The sequence below is a fragment of the Triturus cristatus genome, chromosome 8 (assembly GCF_964204655.1).
Source record: "Triturus cristatus chromosome 8, aTriCri1.1, whole genome shotgun sequence".
Classification (NCBI taxonomy): Eukaryota; Metazoa; Chordata; class Amphibia; order Caudata; family Salamandridae; genus Triturus; species Triturus cristatus.
This window is the reverse complement of record NC_140591.1, coordinates 225,104,653-225,120,271: the sequence shown is the minus strand read 5'-3', so window position 1 is coordinate 225,120,271 and position 15,619 is coordinate 225,104,653. Positions and strand designations below refer to the sequence as shown.

The 15,619-nt window shown below is 44.6% G+C and overlaps 1 protein-coding gene across 2 annotated transcripts in view; it reads right to left on the bottom strand.

Moving 5' to 3' along the window:
* Nucleotides 1-15,619, bottom strand: part of PIWIL4 (piwi like RNA-mediated gene silencing 4) — a 370,970-nt gene that overhangs the window by 116,888 nt on the left and 238,463 nt on the right. For both annotated transcript variants that reach the window (XM_085621407.1, XM_085621408.1), the window contains exon 14: nt 11,496-11,568. In XM_085621407.1, the coding sequence (XP_085477533.1) occupies nt 11,496-11,568 (73 nt within the window). The remainder of the gene's footprint in view (nt 1-11,495; nt 11,569-15,619) is intronic.

The following is a 15,619-nucleotide window of genomic DNA, read 5'->3' as shown; positions in this document are numbered from 1 at the left end:
CAAAACTGAGGTCTTCGATCTCAACCCTATTTGTACCCCCACAATTACCTGAAACACCAGCCTCAAATGGCAAAACGTCCACTTGAAATACCTGGGCCTACATGTAGGCAAGTCATTGTCCCAATCTCGCAAGCACATTAAAAAGGCTGCTGAAAAAAATACAGGAACCTCATCAAAACGCGGTCACCCAAACATATGACTTGGTGGGGCAGACTAAAATGCACCAGCATGCTAATTGCTCTGTAAGTGAACTTTATAAACAGAATGTTACCTCTTCAAAAATCAGACTCCTTCTTTACACTTCTTAATCTGGCGAGGTAAAAAACCTAAATTTGCTGCCAAGATCTTACTACTTAACAAAGAGACAGGTGGAGTGGGTCTTCCCAACTTTAGTAAAATGCAAATGGCTTTTCTCCTTAAACAGTTCATACACTGGTTCATTCCATAACCAATATGTCCTCCCCCATCTGAACAGGCATTCAGAAAGACCTCTTCCTACCATTTAAACCTCTTGCAGCTGTCTCAATGGACCCCACCTGCAAGCCACAACACTCCTCAAATATACTTATAGGTAAGATACTTGCTGGGTAAACATCTAGACAAGAATTGCACTCAAAATCAAGCATTCCTACTATGCATCACTCTGGTACAACCCACTAATAATAATTGATTGTAAAGCTCTCCATTGGCACTCCTGGTCATCCTACACATCAAAGAAGTGATCGACAGAGCCAATTCCATTCCCTTTTCCCCCCTACATGCCTACCCAGGTATCCCTAAAAAAGAATTCTATAACTTTCTAAAACTCAAAGTGGTGATCAATCACAACCAAGGTTTTCGGAACCCTCAGTACCCAAAAAACCTTTAAAATGTTACCTTACTCTCTTCCCAAGATGACCAAGCCTCAAAATCCTCCAGGAATTCGCTTTTAACCCCATTCACAAATAGCAAAGCAAATGGTCGGACTCTTGAATTAGGGAAGGCTACTCTCACCTAATGGTAAGCAATTGGCCACTTATTTGGAGTGGACAAATGCCACTAAGCTCAAGATTTCCCCTGTCATACTCCAATGCAAATATTGGCTATTGTACAGATCCTTTTGGACCCCACCAAAGCTTTGCACATTGAGCCTACTAAACTCAAGCAAATGTCGGAACTGTTTCTCAGAAGTTGGCGACCTCGAGTACACCATTTTTTATTTTCCCTTGCTCCTCCCCTTTTGGGATGACAGTAACAAAAATATTAACAACATCTTTCACTGTAAAGTATTGCTGGACCAAGTACTAATCTCCCTAGGCCCCTGGGCTCTCCCCAACCCTCCATCACTCAGTACAACAGAACTCCTACTCACATTGGGTAACAAAACGATCCTTCGCGATCTTAAAGATTTCAAATCTATTTCTTACCAAACTTGGCGGTCCTGGGTCTGCTTTCTTAGGAAGGCAGACAACATTATCCTTAACCGAAACTTTAATTGTGATAAATTGAGACTACTTTGGTTTCATCTCAACTAAATACTTGGGATATTTCCTCCCCCTTTGCCACCCCACCCCTTTCTTCCCATATACACTTCCCCTTTTTAGGTCTCGCCTGAGACAGCGCTTTAGCGCTGCTCTCGCGAGAGCTTTTGTAAAAGGGGGATCTGGAAGTGCAAACAGTGCTTTTCAGGCCTTCAAATACAGTGCATGTGCACCAGGCGCGCGCACCATTTGGCAGCCTGAAAAGCACTGCCTGATCACTTTCACGGCTGCTTTGATGTCCTCAGTGAGCCGCACGGCCACTGAGGACATCAAAGTGCACACCATTTGCCACCCCCTTCTTGCTTGTTATTGTCTAGCTAGGTGTTAAAGCGCTGCCTCGTGTGGTTTCTATCTATTTTGTTTCTCCTTCCTGTTCGTCCTTGTTTCCTTTGATCCCTATCTTTCCCTTTCTCAATCTCACCCTCTCCCTGCCTTTTACAACTGCGGCCGCACCACTGTGCCCGCCCCCACTCCCCCCTCCCACTCCCTCCTCGTCAGCTTCAGTGCGCTCTTGTTCCAATATGCCATGGGGTGACGGGAAACAAAGTGAAAGCAATCTCCGTTGGACGCAGACTCTTACACTGAACAAGCATTTGCAATGCATTAGGTCTCGCATTTACGCGAGTTTGAGCTATTGACATTGCAAATAACAATGCCTATTGGCATTGTCATTTACAATGCCAATAGCTTTAACTCGTGTAACTGCGAGACCTATTGCATTGCAATAGCGCAAACTTGACCGAATGGTATTTCAGTGCTGTAAAAGGCCACCAGCTACATAACAGACAGACACATTGACTTTTGGATAGGCATGGGGAGATTAATTATATTTTACGAGAATTACCGATGTTAAGCCTATGCAGAGGCTCGTTCCCAAGCAGCCCGTCACTTGCATTTTTGTTAACGCGGTCATTCTTTTTACCATTGCTTGCTTCATAAATGCTCAGTTTTTGTATCTCGTGTTTATAAGTTAGTGAGCCCAATTTCCAATTTAAATGTTCTATTATTGTATTAGGCTCCAAAATCACCAGCGGCTGCACTCCGTTATCGAACCAACTACCGGAAAGCCCTTCAGTTCCATCAAGGTTGCTCCGGAAGTGACGGTACCTCGACCTGCTCAACATGATAGCGGCCAAGGCATAGCTCAGCAGAGGATGTAAACAAAATATATTTATAGGCTTGGATTACCTCCGTCATGAAGCAAGTGGCTACAGGGGCAGTACGAGCCGAACAAGCAGTCTGGGTCCGCTGCTCACCGCCCGACCTACATTGAGGAAGCGGACGCTCCAACCAGCGCTGCAGAGAGGTAGGCTCTACTACCCCTGTCACCACACAATTAAACAAAGTTATTTAAACAATCAAAGTCAATTCACGTAGAGGGGACTCTGATTGCACAGACTCCTGCCATATTTGAAGCACAGTCCCAGGGAAAGCATGCTGTCCCTGCACAGATGTGGTATTAACATGTCTACCACATGTCCATACTTATTTTTGGAATTCTCCCATCTTACTCTTCTTCTCAGGTGTTCGCTTTAGTATGCTCCGCACAGCCCCAGTATGCGCCAGCCTAGATGCGGACGTTCCTGCAGATGCTTTGGAATCAGACTGAGGGCAGTCGCAATGCTTCACATCGGTATGCAGCCACAGCTATCCTTTGAGCTCCAACTCAGGTGGTTTCCTAGATAGCACTTCTTTCATATGCTGTTTTTAAAATCCAAAATCATAATCTTAACTTTTTTCCTTCCTGTAAGATGTGTTTTGGTCATTCGCTACTTTCGGCGTCCTATTATTAATGTGGCTTTTGTACCGAGCACATAAAGTTTTTTTTATTGTGTAATTAAAGGGTAGAGTGGTGAATTTTGCAATATCACTTCTCAATACTCTTCACGTGTGAGCAGACAATATAAAACGGCCTGCTTCGTTTCTGAGTTTTCATTCTATAATTCTCTCCTCTAAACAGACCCTCGACCCCTTCCCCGGATTTGGCAGCACCAAAATTGGGATTTTGAGGCTCAAAGTCGGTTTATTTTGCAGCAGCTTTTCAATATTTTATTTTACTAGTGTTCCTTGATTGTCAAAACCTCACTGTCTCCTACCATTAATTTACCCTGCCATCACCATCTTCAGCCATCACATCTCTGCCAACTGCCTTCTCTGGTATTCTCTTCCTCTGCTACCATCCTCCTGTTGTTCACTTTTTTTCTCAACAGTTTTGTGTCCCCTCCCCATCTCTTCCGTGGCCCTTCCCTCCCTCTCACCTTCCTCTGCCATCATCCTCTCATTCCCTTGTTGCCACACTTATCTGCCGTTGCCATGCTCGTTGAACTCTGTTATACATCTTTGGAAGTCCAAGTAAGCCCTTATATACTGAATAATTTTACACATTTTGTGGCAGCCTTTCTTATGCTGCATGCAGCTTGTCTTCTGCTGTGTGCAATACATTTCATTTTCTAAACTTTGGTAGCCTTTGTGTGATGCTATTTGAAATCTCCTGACATATATTCACAGTGCTTTCTTTTGCGGGCTGGACCCTCCTAGAATTATAAATAAATGCACAATAGTACTCCTCAGCCTGCCAACCAGGATTCAGATCTGTGCCCTCCAGATACACAAACCTTTTTTGAAGTCATTGCATTACCAATTGAGCTTTCCTAGCAAAGCCGTGTATTTGCCACCTTTAAGCGTAACTCACATTTATTTATCATTTAATACGTGTGCCTGACATGGTATATGCAGTTACTTGTAGGTAAAAGGCCAGCAAAACAGTTCCTGAATATGGCAAGATCAATTGCAAGTTGAGAGAATAACGCTTCCTCTTATTATGTAATTTGCGCTTTCTCATAACCTCATATTTATGCTATCATGCCCTGCTGCTTCATGTGTGTACACATAAGAAGGCAACATACATATACTGCTGCAAATTACTGATTATAGTCTATTATTAGCGAGAAAAGGGTAAACATTATAGCAGCTGAGAGTGTTATCTATGCACGGTAAAATGAGAGAAACAAAAGCACCACAAAAATGTGTGCAAGATTAGATGTGTGTAACATATCTGCGAATTACTGAAATATGCTGCTTAGATAAGAATAGAAGTCCTGAGTCATCATGTTTTGCCACTGATAATTTAGCAAGGAGTAGGGGGGTCGGCCATGCCCCTTCCTTCAGACTCGGCTAGTCGAAAGACAGGTGCAATGCCTTCACAAATGTGAAAGTGCTGCATGGGCGCTAGTAATACAAGCATTTGCAATCCAGTAGGTCTCGCATTTATGCGAGTTTAAGCTATTAGCATTGTAATGACAAAGCCTTTTATTTATGTTTTAGAAACCAAAACATAAATAAAAGGAATTGTCATTTACAATGCCAATAGTTCAACCTTGCGTAAATGCGAGACCTATTGCATTGCAAATGCTTGTTCTCTCTTTCCACTGCTTTTCTCCTATCTTCTCTTCTTCTTTCACTGCTTTTTCCACGAGAGGTTAACCCCAACTGGAATAATGTAGGCAGTGGTTGCAATGATCGCAGTTTTGTCATCTGGACTCTCTCACTGACCTATACTCTACTAATAAGCTCAATGCTAGAGCGATATCATTGGTCTCTCTTTTGTTAGACTCACAGGTGCTAAACGAAAACTTATTGTACTGCCTTTAGTTCTCGCCTCTTCCATTCATTTGTTATTTTATTTTAGTTAAATGAAATGCCTAATAAAATGTTTAAAAAAAAACTGAGATTGCATTCATGCCCAGCTTGCATTTTCTCAAGCAAAAAATTAATTTGTGTCCGCACCTTTGAGCCAAATTGACTTCATATGTCAACCAAGGAGGAGATTACGTTTCAAAGTGGCAAAATGACAAAATTAGACATTTAAGTGCAATATGTAGACATCAACTGCTGATGACTGTCTGTCCTTCAAATGTGTGCTGCCAACACCGAAATCATTTTTGGAAATACCCAAGGGCAATAATGAGACCAAAGGGAAGCACAGAGAACTAGAAATGCCCCTGTCTCACCACGAACCACAGTTAGCGCCGATGGGCCGCAGGACATGTTTGAGGAAATAAGCAATGCCACCATCCAGTAGCCAGGGTCAAGGGCAGACAAGACCTGGGCCAGGGTGAGCATTTTGAATTTCTCTCTACAGAGGAAGGTGGTGAGAGAGTGCAGATCTAAAATAGGACGAGGGTCTCCGTCCTTCTTGGACACCAAAAAATAGAGGGAATGACAAAAACAACCTAATTCTGGTGCTAACAACCTCTCGACAGCAACTTGGGCCAAAAATTGATTGCACTTCCTGATGCAAAATTGAGAGGTCATCCTCCGTCAGACACTGGGGGGTGGTGGAAGGTGCAGCAGAAAAAGTAGAAGCTTAAGGCATATCCCCCGCAAATTATCAGCAGGATCTATCTCTCTGGTGTTATAGCTTGCCAACCTGGGAAGAATCATCGTATCCTTCCTCCCACTGGAGGGACTGTGCTCCCCTAACAGCTGGCTGAAGGGGTTTAGCAGGCAGGGCCGCAAGGGGGCCCGTTGACCTTGGCCGTAAAGCAGTGGGCATTAAGGCCTCCACCACGGAACTGGGTTCCTTGCTGAGGCTAAACAGGCTGGTAGTATGGGAAAGCTCTACCAAATCCGCAAAAGCAGCCATAAGGTTGTGCAGTTGGTAAGGCGGAGCAGATCAGTCAATAGATCATGCAGTAAATCTGCTCTCCTGAAATCACTCTAAAGCAGAATCGGTCCCTAAGAAAGGCATGTCCATAAGGGAGGTATGAACATCACCTCAAAACCCAGTTGATCAGAGCCACAGATGGCAGTGAATGGCGGCACTGGTGCCAATGACTCACCCAATGGAATTGGTGGTTTACAAGTCACAGCGAATTGTGAACTTGGACCCATCACAATTGTCTTGGATAGTCTTCAGGGACCACAAGGAATACTTGATCCACCAAATGTCTCCACCCGTTTGAACTCCCATTCGGGGGAGTAGTCGGAAAAGTGTTTGGGTTAGATGTGTTTGCAGATGCCTGAACTACTAAACTTTCAAGGGAATGGTGATGAGAGAGGACTTCCATCAATACATAGGTCTTGACCTCCTAAGTTTGGATATGGAGTTCAAGAACTTTGGCCGCCCTACCCATTATTGGAAAAATATTGAGGCAGATCGTCTAATAGCTACTCTGCATTCAATTCCGCCCCCAAGGAGTAAGATAGCGAATACTGACCAAGAGAGTGAAGCTTTGCTGACCAACTGAAAACAATATCTCTGCAAAGCTGAGAGGCGGTGGCGTAAAAGCTATGACGCAGCAGAAATTAATGCCTACAAAGCCCTCTTTTCCTCTTATAAATCAGCCATTTTAATCAGGAAAGCGGAATACTATGAGGGAAGGATTGTCGCGGCAGCGAATAGACAGAAAGAGACTTTCGCAATTCTTGAAAGAACTGAGCCAAAAGACCGAGAAGAAATCTACAGTCGCATCTTTAGACTATGATGTCTTCCAGGATTTCTTTCTTCAGAAAGTCAAAGACATCATTTTAGAAATTGCCAACACCTCGACTGACCTCGGTTCCCCTCACCAGACCCCACCCCACCACTTACTAATTTCTCTAAAATTGATTCAGCCACATTATCTCTATTAGTGAACCGCACTACATCAGGCTCTCGAGCAGACCCCGACCCTCCGAGGATTTTTCAAATGGCCCTTCCAGGGCTGGAACAACGGATCCTTGCGCTACTAAACAATTCCCTGGAAACTGGCTACCTGCCGACCAATTTAAAAGAGGCCAGGGTTACCCCCCTGCCGAAGAAACCATGTGCAGATGCTTTGACTCTAGAGAACTATAGACCTATTTCACAGATCCCTTTTCTGGCCAAAGTGTTAGAACAACATGTACTAAAGACACTTTCTAATCACTTGGAGGACCACCAGCTACTCCAAGCTAGACAGGCGGGATTTTGAGCCCACCATAGTACGGAGCTAGTAATGCTGTCCGTTCTTGACGAGCTCAGAGTTATGGCTGACAATAAACAGCTGAGTGCCCTGATTTTATTAGATCTATCAGCGGCATTCGATACGGTCAGCCATAATATACTGCTGACTCGTCTTACCAACCTGGGCATCAGTGGGCTAGCACACCAATGGCTAAAGTCATTTCTGACTGACCGTACTCAGAGGGTTCAGTTGGGTGAGCACACATCAGACCTGGGCACTCTTGCCTGCGGGGTACCCCTGGGCTCTGCGTGGTCTCCACTCCTTTTTAATATCTATTTGCAACCTCTTGTGGAGACCCTGGCTCACATGGATTGTCATGTTTTTAACTATGCCGACGATACTCGACTCCTTATCCGGATTAGCAATTCCCGTCAGGCTCAGGAGTCGGCCAAAAAAGTTGCTCAGATTCACAGTGAACTGGATGACGGCCAATTCACTGAAAATAAATCTTGATAAGACCGAAGTGCTCGTCATTCCAACTAGGAATAGCCCCTGGGGTGATCTTTTCTGGCCTCCGGAACTAGGTGCCACTCCGGCACCAGTCCCGGTTGTAAAAAGCCTGGGTTTGAAAATTTACTCTGAGTTATCCATGTCCAGCCAGGTCACCACGGTGGTTGGAACCTCTATAGAACTATTAAGTCAGTTACGGAAACTTGGTCCTCTCCTATCAGCATCTTCATTACAGTCAATTGTTTCCGCTACCGTCATCTCTAGGTTGGATTATGGGAATGCCCTCTACATCGGCCTTTCCCAGAAACTTATCAGGAGATTGCAGGTGGTGCAGAATGATGCGGCTAGGCTTATTTTCAAACTTCCTAGAAAGACACGTGCTACCCCTCTGTTAAATAAACTACACTGGCTCCCCATCAAACAAAGAGCACAATTTAAGGGCTTATGCACTACCCACAAGGCAATCTATGGCCAGGCACCTAGGTATATAAAAGATCGCCTAGAGAAATATGTTCCCAGCCGGACACTGTGATCATCTGAGGCCTGCTGTTTAGCTTCCCCCCGGTACACCACCAAATCTAAAGGGGGTAGAGCATTCTCTGTTCTGCTTCCGCAAATTTGGAATAACTTATCTGAGTACCTGCGTAGGGAACCAGTTCTCCTCACTTTTAGGAAACAATTAAAAACGTTCCTATTTAGAGAGGTGTTAACTACAGTGTAATTTTCTGCCACCATTGCTGATTTTCCATCTGCCCTAGTGACTTGCTCACTTACTCTATAAGCGCTTAGAGACCTGAAGGTGATTTTGCGCTATATAAAAGACATATAACATAACATAAAATTACCATGGCGTAGAAAGCAGATTCTTCGGTGGCTGGACCAACGAGGCGAGTGAAGATCTGTTTCAGAGGAGGTATCGAGACCACTAGCCTCCTGCAAGCCACCATATCAACTGTCATCTTGATAGGGCCGAGCCAATTCAACACCCACATCATAATCATTGTCTAAATTTGTGCCCAAAAGGGAGTGTAGGGTGTGAGTTCTCAGTTGTGGAAGCAGCAGATCAGGTGGGGGATGCAGCCCCTCAATTGTCAAAGTCAGACCAGCACCAAATTGGAGTCGGAGAATACTATGGGTATCTACTCATCCAGCGTCAATGGATTCCACACTGGCATTCAAGATCCAGGGATTGTGTGGACTGTGCCGGTGGAGGCGGAGTCATGATCAGAGCTGGGGGTATTATGACTGTCTTGGATGGGCCAACTGGTGTTGAGAGTGAATCTGACAGCAGTACTTCAGATGGAAGGCCTCTCGACTCCTTGGGGCTTGAAGGCATGTCAGAGGCAGTCGGCAAAGATACGAGGAGCTACAGCAGGGTTCTCCAAAGTCGGTCCTGGAGGACTGGATCCATGCCAGATTTTTAGCATATCCCCATTTACATAAATGTAGTTGTCTTAAAAATCCGGCATGGATCCGGCCGTCCAGGACTGACTTTGGAAAACCCTGAGCGAGAGCATGGCCGAGTTGAACTCTTCAATCTATTGTGGAGTGGCAGATGGCCCTGGAAATTCGAGTTGTTCCGGAACCAGTTGTGGGATCGGCTCTGAAGTCAGGCAGTCCAGGGAGCGAGATCTAGAGCCATGGAGCCCCAACCAACCATCTGCTAAAGCAAATATGAGTGGTGATAGGTTGCAGAGTCCTGCTTCAATTTTTTATGCTTCTTCTTTGACTCACCCGAAGATGCAGATTTCAACAAAGACGGGCCTTTGGAACATCTTCAGTGACTCCTGGAGTGGGAACAGGACCAGACCTTGTACTGCCATTTAGACTGCTACAAAACAAACTGAGGTTAATGTCTCTGAGAGACAGGAGAGCGCTCCGGATCCGAATCTGGTAGTACAGAAAGAAAGGAGCTGATGTCAGTGCACTGGAGTGCCACCTACATAGGCTCTGCATGTCATTTCCAGGGTAGAACAGCATCAGTGCAGGGCCGCATGGTGCCACCCACCGGCGCACAGAGGTGCTGCTAAACAGTTTCCGGTTCCACTTTGACACCTGGGGAATATTCAAAAGGTAAGGAAATTGCGACTACAAGTCTCTATCAGAAGTCGTTATACTGTTGCATTTAAAATGCAGCAGATAAGCAGTGATGGGCATAACGACAGGCCCTGCAGCCCCAGCGGTGCAGTGGGGGCCCCAACCCTTTAGAGGCCCATCAACCCTTCTGGGGGGCCTCATTACCCCAAGACCAATGAATGTCCATGAGATATGGGAGACTATTGGGCCCTTTTCACATTCTGCAGGGGGTGTGGGCTTCATTGTGATCTATGCCACTGTGCAGAGTGCTGCAGCTCTCGGATACCATCTATAAATATCAAAAGAGGGAGAGAGAAGCAAGAAATGTCTAACCCCCCACTCTGCTTCCAGACGTTTATACCAAAATATCAAAGGGAGGGGGATCAGATGTTGCTGGAGGATCTCTTTGGAAAATTCTTTGGGACCCTCAACACTTATTTTCGGACAACTGTATATTTTCACCACTGATGTACTAATAACTGGTAGCGTCATCATCGGGTCTTAACCTCCACCAGGAGGTTTTCTCTCAGACCAAAGAGATTGTGTGGGTTCCGTGTCAAACAATGATCTAAAATGACCTCCTTTCCAGGAACAATAAGCTTATTTAAACCTGGGTGGGGTTAAGGTTAATAACAGAAAAGGATGCGTGCAAGGATGTATAAGGTATCCCGCCAACATCAAATATAAAGCAGGTCTCTGGTACCAAGCATGGAAGCCATGCAGAAAGTGCCTCAGCTCCCTTCTACCAGGCATGGCAGGCCTCCAGAGAAGCGCTACAAATGTGTTATACCAAGCATGGGAGTCCTGCATGGAAGTGCTACAGCTGTGTTGCATCAAGCATGGCAGTCCTGCAGGGAAGTGCTGCATATGTCTTGCTGCCAATACTAATGTTGCAATATGCAAAGAAAATGCTGCTAGATTTCTAATGAAAATATTCAGTGTATGCAGTCAGTGTTCCTATTGAGTGCATATATCCTGTGATCATTCAAAATTCTGGCACAACCTTGCATTCCTGGGAATCTGGGCATATAATAATATTAATCCACATTTGTAAAGCGCGAACAATCACCCGTTAGGATCTCTAGGCGCTGGGGGCCGTCGGGAAGATTAAGCAAGCTATTGCCCAGAGTCACATGGTGCTGGGCTAATCTGCCGCGAACCGTGATCCCCAGATTCCGGAGTCAGTCGCCCTGGCCGCGGCGCCCCACCTCTTTCGCATATAGCAAGAATGGCCACATAACTGTTTTGTTTGTCAACAACTGTTATTTAGAGGCAAGGCACATAGTTCTAAAACACAGGATGTCACAAAATGTTTGTGAAGTGATGCTGCAGTGAGGCATTATGCTTATAAATATTGCATGGCTGCTGCCTAAACCACCATTTTATACACTTCCTCTTAGCCAAGGCAAACAACTATATATTCAGGTTTATCCAAAGAGACATGATATTGTTCTGCACATACCAATTGTAAATCTGTATTTACATGTTGCTGCAAAGCTCGGAGGAAGCCTGTGGGATGATCCTCCACTTGTATACTGCATAAAGAGAGATAATGCATATCATTCAGTGAATTACTTCAAGAACACAAAATGTAGCATAATTCAAAATACATTTACTGCACAATGAAACCCCCGATTAAGTATTATGTAAAGAAATGAAACACACTTTGTAGGTTTACAAGGTTAAGGTGTAACCCTCAAGACATAATTTTACAGATCCTTAGACATAGAGACTTATCTTTAGAGCAGAGCCCCAACTTCCCTCAGCCGTTTTCTTGTTCATGCAGTTCTCCTGCAACACCTGGTTGCAGTGGGTGCAATTTTATGGTACACTTACCCTCTCCAGTGCGTCACCAGTCCAGGAAAGGCATCAGGGTGGCGACAAAGGCTTGTTACGTGAATGCTGATGGACGGACCCAGAATTCACCCAAATCTAACTGTCACCAACCAGTTTTTAACACAGAGGAAGGATGTGGTGAAGCTCCAAGAATTAGAAGAACTAGAGCAAGTTCCAGAACTCCTAGTTCCGCATTGCTCACAAAATACTGGAAGGACGCGGCCATTTTGGGCCCAATTCCAAAGGTGGCCATCCAGGCTCCTCATACAGGAAGGAAGTCACAGTGAGGCCTAAGTACCAGGGAAGCTAGAGTTAGCCAGTCCAGAAACCTCTGGTTCTTACCAGCTCTGTCACAGCACCCTAGGCTCAGGAAGGCCTTCCAATGAGTGGGAGAGGAGAACCTATTATCTGAAGATACCGAGCACTGTTGGCCAAGAAAGCAACACAAGGTAAGTCAGATGGATACACGCTCTGATCAAGGGATGGCCACGATAACAGGTTACACCACTGTTAGGAATCTACAGTCAGCTGTGAAGGAAGTAAAGTAAAGCATCCACACCTGTCTGGCCTGCAGCAGTTCGACTGGATCATAGGTATGCAGGAGAGGCTTTATAGAAAACTAGGGTGGAATTCAATTTGTCTTCAATGATGGAAGGGTTACTACTGCCGTCATAGTAGAAATTGTTTTCTGGATGAGGCCACGTCACAGTCTCGTTTTCAAAACTGGAAAGGGACATGGGAAAATCAAGTACTAGGCCTACTACATCGCACACTTCTACATCCAACCAGTACTACTTGTGCAAGCGGCTCGGCATGTTAATTTTGCACCATGCTGCAGAGAGGGCAACAATAGCCTTTCACCTAATTTCCTGCCTGGCAGCAAAGGGGAAACTACCATCTATGCCCACAGGTGATCATACAAGAGACACCAACTCCTAGAGACTAATTGCGTCATATAGGCTTCTGCAGCGGAGCCATGCATTCTGCTGCCCTAGTGGACTCCAGCCCAGCAGAAATCTCTACGCCTTCATAAGAGCCACTGTAACGGTTTGTCAGTGCCCAAGGCCTATCCTGAACCTCAGTAGCCTCCAATGTTTCCAGTAGTGGGAACATGGGGGTGCAAGATCATCATTCACTCGCTACTGCACAGATACTGGATCACTTTCAGTAGGGTCACCACCTGGAAAATATAACAGAAAGCGATGGAAGAAGGGCAAAAACCAGATTACCCTTACCTGTTAAGTCAATCAAAAAATGGAACTCTAAACATCGAAACTGCACTAGCCTAAAAAGCCAGTTAACACACTTGGGTGGAGAAGCATACTTTAAGCAACCACTTTATAAAATATAAAGTGAGGATCTACTAAGCTATATTTACTGCATTTATACAACAAGAACAGACGGATGCAGCAAAAGCTTCTGGGTAGAGTTTCAACATGCACCCTGGTTTTTCAACATTGCTGTTTTCTCATGTGCCAGTATAAGTCTATGATCTGGGGAGGAGCTGTCCCTCCAGTTAGCTCCTAATTCTTGACTTAAGAGGGAAGGAAACAGTAGTGTGACAGTCTTCCATCCTGCTTCATCATCAAGGAAAAGCATAGATTACTCATCATATTCCAGATCCCCATTACTCTCTTTAAGGGAGGTTGTCAAGATACCCCTTGCACAGCAGCTATTAGAGGGGCCTGAACCAGATCCTGACCTCAACCCTCAACACCTGGGTAACTCCTTCAGAATAATCTTGAGGGATGTAGCATACGCCTCTGACATCCTCAAAGGGTCAAGAAGCACTGGTCTATCCTTAGCCATCAACTCCTCTCTGAAGCATTTTCTTTCCTTTCCCTTAAGCATCTATCTTGTCCTGCCAATTTGTCCTGGCTGTCCCTCCTCTATTTCACTTTTATTGTCTATTGCACCTACGCTTCTCAGCATCATCTGCTGTGAGACTCAACTTTTTCAAATAACTTTTGAATCTATGAAAAATGTATAAAAGAATAAATGCTGGAAAATGCAATATATGCAGTTAGGTGCTAAAGTACAAATGACACAGGTGCTACTTCCAATGATGGTCTATAAGGAATGGTTCAGGCAGCTTCAGCTACAATCAGAAACACTTGAGTCTCAAGTCTTTTACCATGGCCTGTATTTATAATATTCAGTCAATGAGGTAAAGAAGCCAGGCTTAATGGTATAATGTTTTAAGTATGCTAGAACATCTAAGCTTTGCCCTAGTTTGTCAGAAGCACTGTGTACATAACTGGTAAATATAATGGGTATGAGACCAGGCAGATGAAAATCCACATAAATTTCCCCCAAAAGTAAAGTAATAAAAAAAACTACCACCATAAAATAACAAAATAACCTAAGGCAAAATTAAGATTTTCATAGTAGTAGAGACTAGTTCCCAAAGCAATACGAGTCCAGTTACTTAGGGGATGGTTGTGCAAGTCACAAAACGGAGTCCACAGGATTAAAAATAAGAAGTAAGACTGACTAGTCTTAAAATGTACGTAAATGCTGGTTTTGAGTTCGCATCTAACTGCATCTCTCTGATGTCGCAACATATTGAGGGTCCATGACTCACACGTGGTCAGTGGCAGCTGAGATTTTTCATTGGTGGGAGGAAAGAACTCTGCATAACTGAGACAAAGATTAACTTATTTAGGTTTTAGGTACCTGATTTGTTGTCACAAAGCATATAAATAGGACTGCATGTGCACCACTATATTCCATCTTTGGAGTGGGAGGCATGAGAATATCATTTGGAGATATTATCAGCATCAATGAATGACTGGTTTTCCCAATAAATCACTCTGTTTCACCAACTCCAAGTAGAGAATGGGTCTGGATTTTAAGTTGAAATGAAATGTCCCAGGTCCACTGCCCAGAAAATTCCCACCTCCCTGCCAGAAATTATTGGAACCTCTCCTTTCAGCTTTTTCTTTCAGGACCGCTGACACCAGTCTTTTCCTGACCCACTGGGTTAAAATCAATCAAGGGACTGCCAGTTCTCCAGGTTTTCACTGTGGTACTTCCCATTTGGAAGCCCCAGATGGGCAGGAAGCTGTTGCATGCCCAGAATACTAGTTATTCAGGTACTTCTGGATACTTCTTGTGGTCCTAGAGCAACAATTTACGTACTTTTGATAACAAGGGTGGATACTATCTAACTGCAGATTCCTCACCTTCGGAATATCTTGAGGTGCCAGACTGGATCCAGAAGATTTTTCAGCATAGCCCCTGAGCGCCGGTAGGTGGCATCACGCAGCTCTGCGTAGACCCTGCCTTGCCTCAGAAGTGATGGCCAAAACCACATATAGGTGCAGCTCAAGAGTGCTGATGTTAATTTTATTCTGGACACTAACCGCGCTTGTGGACAAGAAGCCCAAAAAAACAATAACTTGTGAAAATGTGGATGTTTTTAATTTGGAAAGTTTTTGGATGGAAAATAAGCCATTCCGCAGAACAAGGAGGCGAGAGGGCGGCTAGAGTATCCACCAGAAAGAGCGTTACCGAAGGAAAGCAGCTTGTTCTCTTGATGGATACTTCTAACAGCAGATTCTTCATCTTTAGAATTGACACCAAAGCAGTACCAGTACCTTCCAGGCTGGTAGGTCTATAGATGGACCTAGGCCAAAAAGAGCTTCAGGACGGAATGGATAAAATGCTCCTATTTTCAGATATGGATGTCAAGGCAGTACTGCTTCGTGAATGTGTGCTCTGATGCTCACCTTGTGGTCTGACAAATAT